General features: G+C 56.1%; 2 protein-coding genes across 2 annotated transcripts in view; both read left to right on the forward strand.

Annotated features, from left to right (window-relative positions):
• LOC128274600 (cadherin-related tumor suppressor) overlaps positions 1 to 4,038 on the forward strand; it is a 31,193-nt gene extending 27,155 nt beyond the window's left edge. The window contains exon 9 of the mRNA XM_053012838.1: positions 960 to 4,038. Coding sequence (XP_052868798.1) covers positions 960 to 4,038 — 3,079 coding nt within the window. The remainder of the gene's footprint in view (positions 1 to 959) is intronic.
• Positions 4,039 to 5,422: 1,384 nt separating this feature from the next.
• LOC128271075 (uncharacterized) lies at positions 5,423 to 17,794 on the forward strand. The gene is made up of 10 exons (XM_053008510.1): positions 5,423 to 8,434; positions 11,323 to 11,670; positions 11,737 to 11,865; positions 11,956 to 12,317; positions 12,394 to 12,493; positions 12,558 to 12,597; positions 12,675 to 12,864; positions 12,950 to 13,083; positions 13,525 to 13,645; positions 16,033 to 17,794. Exons 1-10 carry the CDS (start codon positions 5,423 to 5,425, stop codon positions 17,792 to 17,794), a joined length of 6,198 nt encoding a protein of 2,065 aa, XP_052864470.1.
• The last annotated feature ends 134 nt before the right edge of the window (positions 17,795 to 17,928 follow it).

Raw genomic sequence — 17,928 nt, forward strand, 5'->3', positions numbered from 1 at the left:
TCAACCTTGATATCCTTTCCGATGAAATCCACCTTATTGTCACGGTACCACTCTGAACTTCCTCCCTGCTGTAGCTTGCCAAATCAGGCCAAAAACCTAACCGAACCTTTGTGTGACTTAATAAATGATAGAACTTGCTTTTTGAGATACTCTTCCTTGTACTGTGTTGAGTTCATCGTCGTATTTGTTATGAAAATCTTGGTTTTCACAGTCCACAGGTGCAAATTTCTTGCCAGATCATTAGTTTCCGTGCAAATTTATTGGCGAATAAATATTTGAACTTGGAGAGGACATTTCCCCGTGCCGTGACGAGCTCAAATTTTGTTCCAGGAAGCTGTCCAAAGTCCATTTTCACGTATGTTTCGTCGTCCATAAGAAAGCATCGTCAGAACCTTCTCGTGCAACTTTCCAGCGGGTGTTTTAGCGGCCAAGTTTTGCTTAAGTGTCCTGTTTGGATGCTTACATGTGAGGAAACAACAGTAACCTCTTCGTAGACAGATCCTCTGGACAGTACTTCTGCTGGGACCATATTTTTTTGCAAGACCCCGAACCGAAAATCCAGTATTTGCCTTGATTGATCTCAAAACCTTCCAGTTCAGCTGCCGGTTGTATGTTCCACTCTGAATCTTTCGGTCTACGGTATTGCGCTCCCGGAAGCAGACCACGTGGTGTTTTCGACGGGAGTGTGCAGAATTATTTTTCTTATTTCGAGTTCCATTAAGCATAACTTTCTATAAACTCCGCGTAGCAAGATGAAACTTTCAGCACACTGAAAGACGAATGTTTACTAAAGACATAGCTGTCAAAACATTTGAAATCCGACCACCAGAGGCGCTGCTAGAAGACATACAACTTTTCACGATTCTAAGTGGGCCAGGCTTTAATAAAGTGAGGTGCCTGATAAAAACCATCCCATAACCCGCCTAACGTCGGCCTTTCTTCTCTCTCCCCGCGAACAGAACGCTCAACTTCAACAAGCACTACCTGCTGGTAGGCGGTCTGATAGCGGCCGATCCGGTCCTGGAGCGCCCAGGGCAGGTCCACTCGGACGATCTGGTGGGCTGTGTGCACAGCGTGTCGATCAACGGGCGGGCGCTGAACCTGAGCAACCCGATCAAGTCATTCGGCATCGAACGGACGTGCCAACGGCGCACCAATGGCCCTGGCGGTGGGCCGTGTAGCCTCGGACTGCCGGACGATCCGGCCCAACCGCTGTGCGGCCCGTTCGGGCAGTGTATGGACCGGTGGAACACGGCCCTTTGTCGCTGTGGTGGCTCGATCCTTTCGCCCGACTGTTACGGATCGCTCGAACCGTACTCGTTGCAGGAGGGCGCCTTCATCGAGTACGAGATTTCGGAGAAACACAAGCGGATGCAGCTGCTGGAGAACCTGTACAGCGGGCGCGGCAACATCTGGAGCTACGACGTGGCGCGCAACAAGCGGTACGGCGAGCCGGCGGCAGGGAGCGCCCGGACCGAGAACATGTCCACGCTAACGATCGGCGAGGATCCGCCCAAGTACATGAGCATCCTGTTCAAGACGAACAAGGAAACGGGGCTGCTGATCTACGCGGCCACCAACAAGCACTTTACGTCGCTGGAACTGAAGGGTGGCCGGCTGTACTACACCTCGCACCAGACGTCCTACGTGAACGTGTCATCCGGCGCGCCAGGAGCAGGAGCGTCTTCGGATGCCACCCCCGGAGGCAGTCTGGCCGATGGCCGGTGGCACAACGTAACGATTCACTCGCACAACCGCATCCTACAGGTGCTGGTGGACGGGCGGAACGTAGTGTCGGACCTGGATGCGACCGGAGTGCACGATTTCCTTGACCCGTACCTGACGGTGCTCTCGATCGGGAGCGTGCGGCGGGAGCACTTTGTGAACGAGGTGATGCCGGCCGGGTTTCAGGGATGCCTGGCGAACTTTACGATCAACGGCGAGGTGCAACCGTTCAACGGGTCCGGCAGCATCTTCCGGCACGTGGTGCACCGCGGGGCGGTGCTCCAGGGATGCGCCTGGGATGTGCTGGGGACGGCGCAGGTCACGAACCCGCTCAACATCGGCATCACGCTGGTGATCGTGTTCTTCGTGATGTTGCTCGTCGGGATCTTCATCTCGTTCCTGGTCGTGCGCTGCCGGAAGCAGCACAAGGAGAAGAGCGGCGCCCTGGTCGGCCACTCGGGCGCGACGGGGCCCGGGGGGTTGCACTCCGCAAAGCAGCACAACGGTGGCTCGACGATGCTTGGGCCCGGGGGGCTCGGGTCGGGCGGTGGCGTTGGTGGCCCCGGCGGCGGCGGACTGCACGGTGACGGTAATGGGCGCGGTCTGCACGTGGGTGACCTGTCGCTCGGTGTCGGTTATCACTCGGAAAACGGAGCGGATATGTTGCGCGGTGTCGGTGGCCACCATCTGGTGGGTCCGGAGCTGATCTCGAAGAAGTACAAGGAGCGGGACCTCGGGTCGGGCGAACCGCAGCGACCGCAGCGGCCGGACATTATCGAGCGGGAGGTGGTGAGCAAGAGTCCTCCGTTGCGCGAGGATCACCACCCGCCGTTACCGCCGCCAAGCCACGGCCACGACCACACAAACCCGTCGATGGACCTGGGCAGCGAGTATCCGGAGCACTACGATCTGGAGAACGCCAGTTCGATCGCGCCGTCCGACATCGACATCGTATACCACTACAAGGGCTACCGGGAGGCGGGCGGGGTGCGCAAGTACAAGGCGACGCCGCCGCCGGTGGCCACGTACAACACGCACCACAAGCACCAGACGTCGGCGGCGCAACAGCAGCAGCACCGCCACTCGCCGCACCACGCCGTCACGGGCGGTGGTCCGTACGGACCGCACCGTGGCGTCCCTCCGCAAGCTAGTCAACCGCCGCCATCGAACCCGGCACCCCGCCAGCACCAGTCCACGCCGCTCGCTCGGCTTTCCCCTAGCTCGGAACTAAGCTCACAGCAGCCTCGGATCCTCACGCTGCACGACATCTCGGGCAAGCCGCTACAGAGTGCACTGCTGGCCACGACGTCCAGTTCGGGCGGTGTCGGCAAGGACGCGCTCCACAGTAACAGCGAGCGGAGCCTAAACAGCCCGGTCATGAGCCAGCTGTCCGGGCAGAGTTCGAGCGCGAGTCGCAAGAACCCGGGCGGTGGCGGTGGCGTCGGCGGAGGCCCCTGCCCGTCCGGCCAGCCGGGGCCCAACGGGGTCGTCGTCGTGAGCTCCGGCGTCGTCGTCGTGCCGTCCGTCGTGGGCGGCGGTCCGATGGGCCTGACGGCCGAGGAGATCGAGCGGCTGAACGCGCGGCCCCGCACCTCGAGCCTCGTGTCCACGCTGGATGCCGTGTCGAGCAGCAGCGAAGCGCCCCGCGGGCCTGCCCCTCATCTCACGCACATGCATCACTCGCCGGCGGTCGATGCGCACAGTTCTACCTCAACCGATGAGAGCGGCAACGACAGCTTCACCTGCTCCGAGATCGAGTACGACAACAACAGCCTCGGTGGCGGTGTCGGTGGTGGTGGTGGCCAGGACACCGGTGCCAGCGCGGGCAACAGCCACCACAACAACAACAACAACGGCAGCAGCAGCAGCAAGTACGGCAAGGGCCTGCGGGATCGTGACCGCGACCGCGACGACCCGGTGAGCGGTGGAAAGTCTACCGCCGGCGGTGGTGTCCCCGGTGGTAAGGGTGGTCCACCGCACCTGCCGCCACCGGCTTCGTCGTACGATGGGTTCGACTCGTCGTTCCGCGGGTCACTCAGCACGCTCGTCGCCTCGGACGATGATCTGTCGAGCCACATGGTCGGCATGTACCGTGGTGGGCCCACCGGAGGGGGTGGCGTCGGCGGCACTACCTCACCGCAGTCGGCCACCGGTTGGGATTACCTGCTCAACTGGGGCCCCAACTTTGAGAGTCTGATGGGCGTGTTCAAGGACATCGCCGAGCTGCCGGACACCGTCGTGAACCATGGCCGGGTGCCGAGCGCACTCCGCATCCCGACGGGGGTTCAAAAACCGTCCGAAGAGTACGTGTAGACGTGTAGAAGGGCCAGCAGCATACCATCGGACCTAAATAGCTAAATGAAGCGAGCTGCCAGGGCGTGTAAATAAGTGCGAAGAGCGTCTAGAGCGGGACGCCTTGTATCAAGGAGCTCCCGATCCCCGCCGTCCCGAGATTCGAACGCTCTCTCTGTACCGGACATCCTGTCCGGTGACCGGACTTTCACTCTCAGCTGCCGCGGATCCGCGGGAACTAGTTAGCTAGCTAGATAAGATTATCCAATGAAGCCGGCGGTGGACGGCCGGTGGACTCCGGGGCGGATGTAAATATTGGTTCTAGAGACCCGTCAACCCGCTGATGCTAATCCCCGCCCCCCGAGCGTGTGTGCGTGATCAGCGTCACCCTCAATGTAAACTATTCTTGCCATATGCTTTTAAAAGAAACGATAGGATAATAGGATAACCGAGTGAGAGACAGAGAGAAAAAGAGGAGTAGTATCAGCCCAACCGGGGAGACCATGCCACAGCCTGCCAACCGCGAGCGGGCACTTTTAATAGAAAAAAACAACGTTATGAGACTGGTTTTATTTTTAATTCCGACCGACCGACGACCGTTTTAACACTCCGCGGCTCGTGCGGCGCTGAGGTCAACTCGCGCGCACCGTATTTTTAGTGAATAGCAACCGCGGCCGGCCCTACGGCCTTTTTAAATTCTGCGCATTTCAAACTTTTAAATAGACACAGGCAGCGGCAGCGGCCTTTTACGAGATTCCGACGACCGATAGGGCGACCGATAGGCCATAGGACATCATCGGGGAGAAAACCCGCCTCGATTCGATTGGCGCGACAGCCGGAACTGCTTTGTGTGAGCGCGAAGTGAGATAAAGCGAATAAAACAAACATTCTGTAGTAGACCCCTTAGACACGAGCGTTGTCCTGGCATCCGAAATTCCGATCCCAAGCTGGGCTGTCGTTAAAACGGCCACCAGATGGAGCTCCACGGAGCTCTCGTGCATCCGAAAACTCGCATCCTAGTAAACATGGCAGCTTCAAGCGCATCGAAGTAACCATCGCTGTGGCTCATTAGCGTGCTGCAACTGCACTGAACCGTGTACCGTGGCCATCGAAACGGCCACGCGACCGTCCCGAATGTAGGTCGCGCGCGCCCCGTTTCTATGGCGGCCGCAGTCGGTGGCGGTGACCAAAACAAACCCGGTCTCCCGGTGTAGCGCATGCCTTTGTGTGTCGGCACAGGACGCCCGAAACTCCGAGAGAACGGATCCGGTCGTTTAGTACCGAGTGACCGATGGAACCGTGCGGAACAAAGCGTCCGTTGTCGTGCCGTGTCCGCGTAACACGTGAGTGAACGCCTTGGCACGCCATATGTGCGTGTATCTGGCAAAAGGTTGCGACCGGAAAAATGTTCTTTCGACGCGTGTTTTCGAAGAATGGGTCGAGTTCGTCGTCGAGTGCCGGTGAAGGTGCTGGTGGTGGTGCGGGTGCCGGCCACGGGCACGGGCACGGAATGTCGGTGAGCGTCCCGACCGAGTCCCCGGCCCGGTACCGTCGGGCACTGAACGTGGAGAACAACCACCGGGTGCTGTCGGTGCTGCAGTTGACCCCGCTTTGGGAGTACATTATCCGCAACAACGAGCTTCCGGTGGGCCTCAACATGAACGAGCTGTTCCGGGAGTTCCTGGAGCGACTGCACGACCCCGAGTTCCAGGTACGCCAGCACGCGCTTCGCGTCCTGATCGACGTGATCATCGTGCTGCGCGATGAAACGGACGTGTACTTTGGGCCGCTCCTGCCACCGATCATCGACAATCTGGGCCACCCGTCACCGGCCGTCCGGAAGGGGGCGCTGGACGTGCTGAAGGTGTACATCGCTCAGACGAAGCTCCCCGAGACGGTCATGCTGGAGATCATGAACTACGGGATGGACCGCAATCCGAAGGATCCGCTCGCCAGCCGGTACATCGTCGGCGTGATGCTGGCCCTGCCGTCGCTCATCCAGCCGGCCATCCTGACGGCAAAACGCACGTTCATCCTGCGCGCCGTCATCAACGCACTTGGCGGCAAGATGGTGCAGATCACGTACCAGGAGATTGCGCTCAAGATCCTTCTGAAGATCAAGAACGCGATCGGATCGCGCGAGTTCTACGAGTGCATCTCCGTGGCGTACCGACGTGACTTTGACCTACTCTGCAACGTGTACGGCCTACCGAATCCACCCAAAAGCCCCCGGCGGGACGTAACGGCGGGAGTGCCGGATAGTGGCGGCCGGGAACTGGCCGCGGGTGGCAAAAGTTGGAAACCGCACCAGGTTCCGCTGTCCCCGAAAGCACAACGCTGGAAGTCCGGCAGCCAGGGAGACCTTCCGCGGGCCACCGGGTACGATCCGGCGAGGACACACGCGGACTACGCCCTGACCAGGAGCCCCAGCGGACAGGCGCTGCTGAGGCGCGTCAGCTTGGACCAGCTCGACGACTCGTCGAAGGTGATCCTGGAGACGGAGATTAAAATCAACAAGGAGTCGGTCACGATGCGCATCCTGGAGGCGGGTCGGGGGGACGGAACGACGGGGCCGGGAGGCCACTCGAGCGAGGAGAGTGACGAAGACAACGTCACGGGCAGCAAGCGGTTCGGGGTGGTCCGAGTGCTGACCGACAGCGAGCTCGAGGACAGTGTGACGGTGAAGTCGATCGCGGCCGCGGGAACCCCGTCGTCCTCGTCGTACTACCAGCCACAGGACCCGCTGTCGGCCTCCACCGACACGGACTACGTACGGCGGACGCCACGCCGGGTGCGCTTCGGTGGGGAGATCGTGAAAATGCGAACCCCGGACAGTGACACGTTCGATCAGAGCGATCAGGACCCGGGGTCGTCGATGGGCGGCTCACAATCGTCCACCAACAGCTCGAGCTTCCTCACCGCAAACCTCCCCTCGGAGAGCATCTCTTCTCCGGCACGGTCCACGTCTTCGATGCCTTCCCGGTCTTCCCTCAAATCCGCCTCGTCCGCTACGGACCGCAGTGCCGGTGCCGGAGCCCTGATGCGAAGGCAGTTCTCGCAGTCGGCCGACACGGAACGGTCGAGTGCCTCGATGGGCGCGATGACCTTCGAAAACGACACATCCTACGTGAGTTCCATACTCACGGCGGACGGTGGAACGTCCACCACCGAGCCGCCCGATACCGGACGACGGACGGAACCGGAAATGGGAAACGAGCATTCGGCACCAGCAAGTCGACCCAAATCATCCCTGGCCAGCCGGCCCAAGTCTGCCAGAACTCCGCCACCACATCCGGACCCGACCCCGGCTCCGGAAACGCCCGACAATCAGAGCCATCAGGTGAGCGAACCACCAGAACCACCGGCAACGGCCAACTCCGTGCTGGCCGATAAGATCGAGGAGGTCAAGCAGGCCATCCAGGGCATCGAGGATAAGATTAACAATGTGGTGTGCCTGAAAAAGGCGGACTCGGCCGACGCGGCCCAGCAGCCGGTGGCTGCGCCCAGGACCCCGAAGCTGGAACCGACGCTATCCCTGGAGGTGTTGCTGAAAACGACCGACCCACCGACGGACAATGCCGACAACTTCGAGCTGAGTCCCTCGCAGACGGACCCGGACCGGAAGGATTACACCAAGGAACTCAACATTGACATCCCGAGCGAGGAGAAGCTTCAGAACACACCGCCACCCGCCAAGACGGACCCACCGACGACGCCGCCCAGACTGGCCGTCCGGTCCGGGATTCCCCGGCTACACACGATGCCGTCACCGAAAACGATGCGCAAAGCACAGGAAGGTGCCACGGCGACGCCCAAGTTGCTAACCCCGGACGAGCCACGGGGTCGCTCTCGACTCCGGACCCGCTCGGCCACATCCACGGCCCTCAAGCCACCGCGCAGCGTCTACATCAGTCCGTCCTCGCTCAGCCCAGCCCCTCACAGTGGCATCGAGATTATGCACAACCTGCTCCGAAGCCCGTCCACCTCGCCGCACCGGACACGCCGGAAGAGCTCCGGCGGTGGCAAGTCGATCGATGCGCTCACGCTGAGTGATAACAACAACAACCAGCTCGCCCTCGAACTTGGCCCCGAAGGTCGGAACGACAAGTGCATCAGCGTGAACGAGGATGACATTTTCGATGTCTTCGGCAAAACCATTGCGACGCAAACGTCCGATGCCGATGAGCTGCCGCCGACCTTCGTGCCCTTTAGCCGGGCCCCGTCCTGGATGACGCTGAAGGCGGACGGGACTGGAGGAACCACGGAATCGCTGGACGTCCGCAACGGCAACCTAGGAAGCCCGGCCAGGAATGTGTCGTCGCCAAAGGGTTCCGCTGCCGAAAAGCAGCGGATCGTCAGTTCCTGGGAGGATCTGGAGATCGTCGACCGACTGTCGCTGTTTCAGCTGAAAAGTACCGTAAGTGCCGCCGCCGTTCAGGGAGAACTTGGCACCCTTTTTTTCGTTTGCCCCACTTACAATACTCCACTCTGGGTAGTAAAATCTAGATCAGGTCAGTGTAAATGGCAGTAGCAGCCGCAGCGCGGGAACCTATTAGGAAATCCAATTTTCTTGACACTCACTCACCCGCTTCGCTGATGACCCCCTTTTGGCAAATTACACCAAAATTTAAAAGCGGCCAGAAAGAGACCTCGGTGGACGTCGGCGCGCAGGGCCCCGGAGGGAAAAACAAAGCCGGAACACCCCGGAGAGCGAGCGAGAGAGAACCCCGGGAAAACACCTCCCGTGAGGAACGTACTCGCCTCTCTGCCAAACTGGACACTTCACGCCTTTCTTTCACAAAGGAAAACGTTCGTCGGCAGGGGGCACCAGTACTCGCCTCGCGGGTCTTGCAAACGTTGACAACTCCACTCCGAGAAAGGGCCTCTAGGGACCCGCTAGTAATGGGATTACAACCGGTACTTTCGATTTCGCTACACACTGGTTTTTCAACTGGTTCCGTGGCCGCAACCTTCTTTTTACAGAAGCTCAGGTCCTGGCCTGCAAAAGAAGCGAAATTATGATTAGATTGCTTAGATTATCTAAAATGTGTCTCAGGTTAACTGCTCGGTTCATGGCCTACTTTGTCCGCTGTTTTTTGAGTAAACCCATAACATGGTGGTTCAATAAATAGAGAAGCAAAGTGCTTCACTTTCGGGTTACGTATTATTTTGACGGTCGCCATTTTTTGCCAATTGTATTGTGTGGTCCATGCATTTTGATACATTGGTTTGATACACAAACTAAATTTGAAAAACAAATCAACAACATAAAAATCGGCAACAATTCGCTAGAACGAGACCTACATACGGCACCCAGCTTAACACCATGACATTAGCATTTACATTGTACGATTTTGTGTGCTTTCGGTGACTTACTACTGTGAGCCAAAAATGCCGAGAATATGTCGTTTCATACCTCCTCAAAGGGTTACGTCAAAGTAACCCCTTTGTGCCTATTGCCTTTCGAAATGTACTGCATCTTACTATGCATTGCATTTGCGCTCTTTAAACGAAAGTTGTCGAACAAAAGGAGCTTATAACAATTACTACTGCGGGCAAAAACTATCGGGAATTTGGTTATAAATCGAAAAATCTTTGCTTATTCTTGTGAATTCATTTCAAGACATGCCACAGTCTGCTTCTGGTATAGCTTTCAAATCCTTTTCCTGCTTCGGTTTCCATCTCTTCTATAGATTCGAAACGGTGTCGACTCGACGGAGCGTCCTCTTAAGATTACCAAATTACCAGAAGTCACATCACAATAATCCAAGAAAACTGTCAACATGACCTTGATTTTTGACTTAAGTTTTAACATGGTTTTAACAAGGCTTCGGTTTGAACCTTGAACACGGTATTCACGCGATTGATCGGCTTTTTCCGGGTCGTAGATCCCACTTTCATCTCCAGTTATGATTCCTCTTGTAGCTCTAGAGTTTGCTCACCGAAGACCCGTCTAACAGAATAATTTGAAACAGATGTTGGTGACAGTATTGTCAACTAAGAAATAAAAACTTTTATCCCGCCATTTGTTGACCACAGTTGCAGAATGCAATTTACATTAACCATTATTTGGCAAGCGAACGAACGAACGAACGAACGAACGAACACGTCGTCGAAACCTCATTTCACACCCAACCCAACGAAGAAAAAAATCGGGTCGACCGACCGGCCGCCAGGTCGAGCGGCCAGTGTCCTGATAAATTTTACAAGAAACTAATATATGTTCAGCATCTCTCCGGCAAGCAAAGGCGGCCCGCGTTGCGTGCGTTCCATTTGCGCCCTCTGGACGGGGCTGGCGGGGTCTGCCGGTCTGCCCCACTGCTGCCGGTTACCTACATCCATTTAATTTTCCTACTTTCCGTGTGACATTCTGTGTGCGGCACCACGCTCTTATATGATGGCTTATCAACAACGTCCGGCTTTCCCTTTACTACATATTACCGGCCGATCTACTTTCGGGCCAGTCGATTTTTGTGTGATATTTTTCTTGCGCCCTGCGCTCCTTAGAAGAGTCTGCGCACAGAGCGCAGCAGCATGAGGGGCACAGAAAAATGGGTGTTAAAAAAACCCGGACCACCTTATCTCCGCCGCCACAAGACCCACCCGCCCGGAGCCGAATGGTGTCAACGTACTAAATCAATTCCACAGCAACGTGCTGGTGACCGCACGAAAAACGGTGACCACAGCGCCGCGCCAGGACTTTCGTTTTCGTTCCTTCGGACGAGAATTCTTAATGACGAAGTTTCGTGCAAATGCGAGTTCCACCACCGCCCCGGGGGGGTGGGACTGTGATTACTGTGTGGCCCGTTACCATTTTCCGTTTGCCTTGCTTCGCTCGCTCGGGTGGTCAACTTCTTGCCCGTCCGGCGAGGAAGGTGCGTGTGGACCGTTTTCTAGGTTAGCGCAGGATCCCGACGACGACGACGACCCCCTCAAGGCAAGCAAGCAAGGGACGGCGGCCAAACTTTCGGCGATGGCTTTCGGCGGTCAGCCGGAGAACGTTTGCGAATCGAAGGTTCAGTAGCTCTCCTTGAACCGGCCGGATAAGGTTGCCGGCGGCGGATTGTGGTCTTGAGTCTCGAGTCTCAGTGCACTGAGTATTCCCAGAGTTTTTGTTTAGATTATTGCCACGCCTTCCTGAGTGCCACGTTTCAAGGATTTCGAGATAGGAAATGCGCAATGTAAGCCGCCTTCGGTCGAGAGCTCGGTGGAACTCGGTGAAACTTTAGTGACACTGCCGACAAACGTCTCGTCCTGATTCGAGCATTAATTCTCTCTGTTTGTGTGTGTGTTTGTGCATTGCAGGACTGGCGATTGCGGTCCCAAGGTTTCTGTCGGCTCGAGGAAGCTCTTAAATCTTCGGATAATCTAGCGAAAGTGCAACCATACCTGGAGTCGCTGCTTCGGACGCTGTTATCATCGGAACGGAATCACGATGTCATTGACGATAGGGTACGAATGCTGGTCAACCTGGTGTCACGGCTCCCGCTGGAGAACCTGGAGGATCGCGTAGGACAAATCATGACGGGCCTGTGCCGGACGGGTGGCGCCGGTAGCAATACCGTGGCCAAAGCGCTGATGCAACGGCTACCGACGGCCGCCATCGTGCAGCGGTTACTATCGGACGACTTCCTGCATGCCAAAAACTCCAAGGTTAGTGCGGCCGTGTTGTGTTCCCCCGGTGTTCCCGGCTCAAATCGGCTTTCGTTTCTTTTGCAGTTCCGCGAAAATGCATTGCAAATGGTGCTGTTTGCTCTAATGACATTTCCCAGTACGTACTTTGACATCAAAAGCCTCATCGGCCGGGCCACCGAAGCGGCGTTGGACAGGAAGAAGCGCGTTCGACATGTAAGTTGTAGCACCCGTGGGTTCGGCCACATCCCGTTCTCGGGTTCTTACTTTGAACGCCTTTTCTTCCGCCTTTTTCTGCCCACCCAGGCTGCCTTGGATGTGTTGGCCGTGCTGGGACAAATTAGCTCGCCTAAATTGGTCCTAGACGTTGTCTGCACCGCGGTCGGCATTCGCCCGGAAGGTAACCATCTGATCACGGCTGTCAAGGCAAGGCTGGCCCGGAAACAGCTTCCCTTTATCGGCCCGGACGGCAGCGTCGAATACGCCCTGAAGGTGCCGTCCAATCGGACAAACGCGGTCATCATGTTCGGTGCGGACGTGGACTGGATAGAGGCCGGCAGTGGGTCCGCTTCGCCGACCTTCGACCACCGGGCCCTTACGTCCGGTAGCAGGAGCAAGCAGTATCCTAGCTTTCAAATCGAAAACAGTTCCTCGGAAGAAATGAGGCCGTAAGACGAAGCCGCGCGTAACGCTCTTGCCGGGGTGGTCCGCGAATTTAACGGATGTTCGTCCTCTATTCGACAGGAAACCTAGCTTTCAAGTGTGCGATGAGATCAAGCAACCGATTGCGTCTTCGAAGGTGATCAGTTCCGGGTGGACGTCCAAAATACCGGTTTCATACTCGGTAAGATCGAATCGACCCGAAAAGAATCGGCGACCATTACTTCTGTTGCTTTCTCCATTTGCAGGACAATTTCCCCAGTGGGGCGCAGCCACCATCATCCAATGGTAAGCCAATGGAACCTCCCCAAAAAGGTGTCAAGATTCAGGCGCAACTAAATCGATTTACTTTCTTCTTTCCTCAGTTCCTCGTGCAATGATGTACGGCAACGGCAAATCTTCCCGCTCGTATCCGGAACTTCTCGATGCAGCGAACGATCGAAAGTACGGTGGCGCGGGCGGTGGACTCCGAAAGCCGGATTTTAGTCTATCCGGCATACCGCAATTTCCCCTGGGCGGAAAACCGGCTCGACACTCGACCATCGCACCATCAAAGTAGGCACTCGCATTTTGCTACTTTATACATTGCCCACTCAAATAAGCCCTTCGCTTGTACTTTCTTTTGCCCGGTTGAGTGTAGACTTCCTGAAATGGACCACCAAAGGATGGGTGTTAAAATCGGCAAACCCAGCAACCCGTACGAAGTGAGGACACCGCGAATGCGCGGCAAGCTGTACTCTCGCAATAGTGACGGCTTCATGAGCGACACTATCGGTAAGCAAGAGTTAGCATTTGTGCGCCTTATACTACTGTGGCCAAAAATAGCGGGAAACTCGAAAAATTACCTTTAAAGTAATCCCTAGTTGCAATGCTATCGAAATGGTCCGAAGAGTTCTTTTTAGGAAAAGCCTTCAACGCATTCTTCGTTTCGGTTCCTATCTCAACTGTAGAAGGTGTCCACGGAGTGGCGTCTGAAGTTAAGCGAATAGCCAGAATAGTGCAAACGACGCACAACACCCAACACGGCACTCTTTGTTAACATTTTGACCAGCTTGGAAGAAATTTATGATGCATCAATCCACAATAATCAATCCACAATAATCAAAGAAGGCTGTTTCCTGTTCCGTTTTTTGGTCACAGTAGTTGGTTCAACCACATTCCGCTAGGGTCGTCTAAGAACCCCGGGGTTTTTTGTTACTTTTTGTCCATTCACAGCCAGCGTTAATAAGCAAGTCCACACCGACATTCGTCCTTCGACCGATCCGGTAGTCGAACACGAAGGCTTACGTCAGTTAAAGTGCGGCATGCGGTTCTACAACCCAAATTTGGTGGGAAGGTAAGTTGTTCGAACCGAACCGAACCAAAAAGTAGATTATTTAAATATAACAACAGCACAGCGACTTTCTTTCCATTCACACGTTTAAGTAGTTCTTGACCCGTTGAAGATACAAGTGTCAGATACATTATTGACTGAAAATGGAAAAATGGGCCAACTGCGATGAACTGCGTAGCGCGCGCTCATCCCAGTTACTATGACCACCACCGCCACCACTCAGCGGGGATCCTTCGCTTGAATATCTCGTTCTTTTTCCATCAATCACGCAATATTCCAATCGACCTTGAGTTGATCGGTTTCGATTAACGCTCCCTTCTAAATGCATTTAAGTGTTTGAGACCATCCACAGCTGTCGAACCATACTGAACGGGGGCCGGGCACTTGAACAGTTGCATTTTATTGGATACTATAACCAACACACGCAGCCGGTAAAACCATCGACACATTCCACCACTCTTGCCGAAGTCTGCATCAAAGTAACCCTGGCTGGGCCCGAAAGGTGCTGAATAATGATTTTTTGTCGTAAATCACCACTTTTCTTTGAGACCCGTGGTTCCCGTGACGCACCAGGCGCCCTCACCAAACACGGTTGTTACAGAAGGCCCCGCAGTGTGTGCGTTGCGGGAAGCAATGGCCGTTGATATCGTTGCCAACGACGACACACAACTGCGTGCGCTAACTGGTAACTCGGTTCGGCTCGACATTGTTGTGTGTACGGAACGACCTACAGTTATTCGTTCGCCAAGCGCCGGAAAGAGGCCGTTTTCCCCCTGGACACCTGGAGTGGACTTTTCCCACCTGGCTTGTGTTCATATAGTGTTTAGTCGCGTTGATTAAAACAAACTCGCGCCACCAAAAAGGGCCGCTTCAAGGCGAAAACTCGATCCGAACACCTATACAGTGAAACGGGCCGGATACGGGGCCGCAGACGCGACGCCCTCGGCGGTTCCTTGTTCGTTACGACGGCTAGTGGTCGCGTTTTCCTTCTTCTTTTTCGCCGCCGTGTTATCAGTGGTCATTGGACACACGAGCGACCGCTCGGCTAGCTGACCACCGAAGCTCGGACCTCGGCCACTAATCGATGTAGTAATCGCTACGTCATTCGACACACATCACGCGAAGGAATCGCGAACGGTACGGGTCCACTCGAAAGTAGGACGCCAAAAAGCGTGCACAGAGAATGAGTCCGGTGTCCGGTGAAGGTGACATGGCGCTACCAGCAGCGCCAAGGCTGGTGCTGGCTGGTGATGACCACCAGCAGCGTGTGACCACCAGTTTTAGGATTCTCCAGTTCCATTCGATAAAGAATGCTTGCCCGTGGTGGTGATCGAGTTTTCGAGAAGGCAGGGAGTGAAGTTTAGGAACCGAATTCCGGTGGTATTATGTTTGTGAAGTACGTTTATCCCACCTATCAGGCGCTCTGCGGACACTGTTTCGGACACTGCCTTGCTAGCGTTCCCAGCGATGGACCGGTAGCCGCCGCTGGAGGCAACAATAACAATAATGGTGAAATGGACCCGAAAGCGCCATCCTGTAACGGCCGCCGGATGGTAACGGCCGTGGCGAGTGACGAAAGTGAAAGCCTGTTCCGCAAACTGGTTCGCCATCCGGTGGATCTGGTGGCGATGGGTCAGTGGTGTTTTTTCAAACGTCGGAAACAGGCCGACGATCCGGAACCACCACCAGCATGCGCCGTGCTGACGGAAATTACGAACGTGATGCCATTTGATGCCCCGGCCGGAATGTTCGAGACCCCGCTCAAGGAGTTTATTGGCCGTGACGCATCGCAGGATCACACCGACGAGCGGGTGCTGCCCCCGGCCAGTGCCAGTAGGGGCTCAACTTGCAGTGGACCCACCCCGGACGGCCACAGCTCACAGTCCACCGTGGGAAGCGACGTGTTAATTATGGTCGATTGCGACGAGGAAACGTAAATAGAGTTCCATTTCATTTACTCCGCGCTCCGTCTTCATCAGGATTGATGGATTTCCCATATACCTTTTGAACGTTACATAGCAGCCCCCCGTCCTCAATCCTTCATTACCATTTTGGCGCCGTTTCGTACACTACGGATCGGATCGATAGGCCGCCGAAAGGTGACGAGACGAGAGCGAGAAGCACAAGACCAAAGTAGGCTTCGTGATACCAAAGTAGGCGCCTACTTTTCTGGAGCCTACTGGGAGGTTAACTTTGAATGTGAGCCAAGGTGCTTATACCACCCAAGGTGTAGATATCCCGGGGGGGTAGACAAGGTCACTAGATTATCCTTCCCCAAATCGAAGTGGTTTCTTTACGCGTGACAATGTTCATGTTTCGTACGCGTTACACATTTTCCGGCGGCCACTAATCGCAGTCCGCATTCCCGTTTTCCTTTCGTTTCATTTCAGCGGCACAAACAGACAACAAATCACGGCGCATGAGCAGGACCAGGCGGCAGACCAGCGGTCCAATTGTACGCCGTGTAGGTACGGCGGCCGACACAGCCGAGGCAACAGTGCGAACGGTGGAAGGGCTACGCCACGCCGCACACGCTTCCTGGAGGAGGACCCCCAGCAACCGGCGGAGGCCAATCCGGCGGGCATCAATCAGGAGAGCTACACCATTCGGCGGGACGAAGAGTACGACAGCGAGCAGGACGAAAAGTCAAGCAACGATTCGACCTCCACGAGGATCATTTCGAACAGTGTGTTCAATTTCGGTTCCGGCCACGATCGCAGTCGACCACCGACGACCACCGCCTCGAGACCACCGTCCGGTGCCGGTTCGCTGAAGTCGCTCAGCTCGGGAAACCTTCGGAGCCAGCAGTACGCACCGGAAGGGCGCGGATCACGTTCCAGCAACCTTTTGTACGGTACGGGCACCGCGCCGATCATCAAACACCATTCCACGGACAATGTGTCACTCAGATCGACCCGATGCGAACTGGACGGCATCAGCTCGAACCAGGTACAGTACGAGTCCGACTACGACGACGACGACCAGGACGAGGACTACGACCACGCTGACCAGGAGCAGGAGCGTAGGAAAGCCAGCGCCGGTGGCACTCCGAAGCGCTACCCAACGCCCAGCCCACTGCCTTTGCGGGGGGCCACCGCCTGCTCCACCGACAATCTGCCGGACGCCGACAAGAGTGCGGACGAAGACTACGAAGAGGAGGAAGCGTTTGAAGAAATGGTCGCCCCGAAGAGCCGCGCCCAATCGGCTAGTATGGGAAACTTGGCCGTGGCGGTTCGTCGCGACCTGGATGACGACGCTGACGGGAGCGAAATGCTTGCGGAGCCACCACCACCACGCAGACCTGCGGCGGTGGCGCCGGTGGCACCGAGGAAAATCCTTAAAAAACCGTTCCTCGAGCGTCGCAGCAGCAAGGTGGCCCCGGCGGTCAAGGACGTGGTGTCGAGCGTGAAAGCGAAAAACAAACTGAACGAGGTGCTGTTCGAGAAATCGCTTCGTCGGTTCGATAAACCGAGGGACGCGCTCGCCAACTGCCTGACGCACCTCGAGAGCCCGAACTGGGAACAGAACATCAGCGGGTTGCAGTTCTTCGTGCGGCTCATCCGGCACCATCCGGAAGTGATCGACACTCAGATTCACCTGCTATCGGTGGCACTGTCCAAACAGGTGCGCAACCTGCGCTCGCAAGTGGCCCGCACCGCGTGCAAAGCCGCGTCCGAATTCTTCACCACCCATCGGCGCTGCATCGAGGGGGAAGCGGAGGATATTGCTACGCATTTGCTGCACCGGACGGCGGACACGAACAAGTTCCTGCGGGCCGACGCAACGCAGGCGCTCGAGTCGATGTGCGAGAACTTGTCCGTGGCCAGAGTGGTGCACATCGTGGCGTTCAAGGGTGCCACGCACCAGAACGCGGTCGTGCGGACGACGGCGGCCAAGCTGCTCGATAAGATTGTGACGCAAATTGGGGCCGAAAAAGTGTTCGGGCTGCCGAAGGAAACGCGCGACAAGCTGATACTGACTGGGGGTCACTTGCTGCTGGAGGGTTCGCTCGAGACGCGGAACTACACGAAGAACATGTTCAAGAAGCTGGCGGACCACCCGCACTACAGCAAAGTATTATTGGAGGTGATACCGCAGCGGACGTATCGGAACATAGAGAAAGCACTCAACAGCATCCGGCAAATGGCCTAATCGTGGCCTGGACGAATCGTGGTGTACAAAGCTCTAATTAGCTGCAGGTGACTCTGTAGACCAATTTAAATGCCGCCCAGTTATAGAAACAAGTCTTGTAATTAAAATAAATCAATAAAATCATTGCTCCAAAT

This window comes from Anopheles cruzii, chromosome 3 (assembly GCF_943734635.1).
Source record: "Anopheles cruzii chromosome 3, idAnoCruzAS_RS32_06, whole genome shotgun sequence".
Taxonomy (NCBI): domain Eukaryota; kingdom Metazoa; phylum Arthropoda; class Insecta; order Diptera; family Culicidae; genus Anopheles; species Anopheles cruzii.

Bases quoted from the DNA above. Each gene is read 5' to 3' on its own strand.
- LOC128271075 (XM_053008510.1), top strand. From the start codon at position 5,423: ATGTTCTTTCGACGCGTGTTTTCGAAGAATGGGTCGAGTTCGTCGTCG. The intron at 8,435-11,322 runs GTAAGTGCCGCC...TGTGCATTGCAG, and splicing joins TGTTTCAGCTGAAAAGTACC to GACTGGCGATTGCGGTCCCA. The intron at 12,598-12,674 runs GTAAGCCAATGG...TTCTTTCCTCAG, and splicing joins GCAGCCACCATCATCCAATG to TTCCTCGTGCAATGATGTAC.